Source organism: Hoplias malabaricus, chromosome Y (assembly GCF_029633855.1).
Source record: "Hoplias malabaricus isolate fHopMal1 chromosome Y, fHopMal1.hap1, whole genome shotgun sequence".
Taxonomy (NCBI): domain Eukaryota; kingdom Metazoa; phylum Chordata; class Actinopteri; order Characiformes; family Erythrinidae; genus Hoplias; species Hoplias malabaricus.
Window position 1 is genome coordinate 26402924 of NC_089820.1, and position 2500 is coordinate 26405423.

The window sequence follows — 2500 nt, forward strand, 5'->3', positions numbered from 1 at the left end:
ACACACTCTATCAGATTTGTGTGTGCGTGACTGAGCGAGAGGGTGAACGTGTCCATCAGGGGTGAGTGTGTGTGTGAGTGACTGAGTGAGAGGGTGAAAGTGTCCACAGGGGTGAGTGTGTGAGTGACTGAGTGAGAAGGTGAAAGTGTCCACAGGGGTGAATGTGTGTGTGAGTGACTGAGCGAGAGGGTGAAAGTGTCCACAGGGGTGAATGTGTGTGTGAGTGACTGAGTGAGAGGGTGAAAGTGTCCACAGGGGTGAGTGTGTGTGAGTGACTGAGTGAGAGGGTGAAAGTGTCCACAGGGGTGAGTGTGTGTGTGAGTGACTGAGTGAGAGGGTGAACGTGTCCACAGGGGTGAGTGTGTGAGTCAGTGACTGAGTGAGAGGGTGAAAGTGTCTACAGGGGTGAGTGTGTGAGTCAGTGACTGAGTGAGAGGGTGAAAGTGTCTACAGGGGTGAGTGTGTGAGTGACTGAGCGAGAGGGTGAAAGTGTCCACAGGGGTGAGTGAGTGACTGAGTGTGAGGGTAAAAACTTGTGTGTTCTGTTATCAGATGTTTGTTGGTGTCTCGTCCTCATGTGTGTGTCTGTGTGTGATTTACAGAGTGAGACGGCGATGAAACCTCAGTGAGATCTGAGGTTCTGCTGGATAAACACCAGCTCAGAATCACGGCGAGGATGAAGCAGTGAACGTCTCCCAGGGCTGTGTCCCTCGTTAGGACTGGATTGAAATCTGGATTAATCTGTCTGACACCCAAGGGTCTGAATGACTCCTGACGACTAAAGGAACCTCCTGCTGATTTAAAATGTATAAACAATAAACATAATAAACTCATCTTTGATCTGTAATTATTAATACTTAATAAAGCATCCCTCGAACCCACGCCAGCTTCAAAGGACATGAAAGAACCTGGACTGTCCTCTGGAAACCTGTCCCCGTCCAGTCAGACGTGTCCTGGTTTGTTTTGTGGGTGAACCGCGCCGTGTTGTAACGTCCCTCGGCAGCTGTCAGCTCTCCTGGACACTTCACCACGTCCGGCACGGGGAGGACCCTAGAGCGCCAGGACCTCTGTGACATGTCCAGTCCGGAGCGGTGGTCAGCAGTGGGACAGTGGATGGAATAAGGTCCGAAGGCCCGGAGTGGTCGGCCCGCTCGGGTTCCGGTTTAATGGCTGTGGCACGGAAAATCAAGACCCTGCTGACCGTCAACATCCTGGTGTTCGTGGGGATTATCCTGTTCTCCGTGTACTGCCGGATACAGGACCGGTCCGAGGAGCTGGTTCAGATCGGCAGAGCCTTCCTGACCTTAGGCTTTCCCCGCGACCCTAGCCCGCCGAGCGGGAAAGTGTCGGGGACTGGATCGACACTCCATTCTCCAAAGGCTGGAGCGTCTGGAGGACGTTGTCTACAACCAGCTCAACGGTGAGGACTCACGCACTGCTACTATAATGCTGAGTGTACATACATTCACTCACTCACTCACGTGGTCATACATTCACTCACTCATTCACTCACGTGGTCATACATTCACTCACTCACTCACTCACATGGTCATACATTCACTCACTCATTCACTCAGTCATATAATCACTCACTCGTCCATTCAAGCAACATTCAGTCACTCATTCATTCAGTTGCAAAGTCACTCACCTGTTAAATCAGTTAATCACATATTCACTCAAACATACATTCGCTCTGTCATTTCCCCATCATTCACTCACTTATTCAGTCATACATCTATTCACTCCATCTCTTCCTTATTCATTCATATATTCACACACTCATTCATTCACAGTCACTCATACATTCACTCTCCATCTCAGACATACATTCACTTGTTCATTCAGTCGTTCATTCACAGTCACTCACATATTCACTCACACATCCATTCACTTTATCATTTCCTCTTCTACTCACTAATTCAGACATATATTCACTCATTCATCCAGTAATGTGCCGTTGCTCACATAATCACTTGCTCAATCATTCAGTTACTCACTCATTTACTTACTCACTCCTTCATTTTTTACTCCCAAACTCCCTCATTCACTCACTTGTTTACTCACTCGTCACATACTTATTCACTTACACATTCTGCAAATCATTTATTGAATATATCACTCACACAATCACACGATCACCTCATTCACTCACTCGTTCATTTACACATTCAATCAGTTAAATCACATTAACCCACTCATTCGTACACTCACTCAATCAGTTACCCATTCACTCATACAATTTGTGGCCATTTAACCAGAAACCCACCGTATTCTCCATGGCGCCCTGGACTTCTTTCTCTCTTTTCTTCTTCCTGTCTTTATTCTCTCATCACTCCCCCCTCCTCTCTCCCCCTCTCTCTCTCTCTCTCTCTCTCTCTCTCACTCTCTCTCCCCATCTCTCTCTCTCTCTCTCTCTCTCTCTCTCTCTCTCCACACACCCCTCTCCCTTTACCTCTCTCCCCCTCTCTCAACTCCGCCCCTCTCTCTCTCTCTCTCTCTC

At 48.2% G+C, this 2500-nt stretch overlaps 1 protein-coding gene across 1 annotated transcript in view; it reads left to right on the forward strand.

The window, feature by feature from the left end:
• Positions 1-2500, forward strand: part of LOC136679029 (polypeptide N-acetylgalactosaminyltransferase 9-like) — a 59881-nt gene that overhangs the window by 3318 nt on the left and 54063 nt on the right. Inside the window, 2 exon segments of the mRNA XM_066657287.1 lie at positions 603-1295; positions 1297-1420. Coding sequence (XP_066513384.1) covers positions 1167-1295; positions 1297-1420 — 253 coding nt within the window. The 5' untranslated portion in view covers positions 603-1166.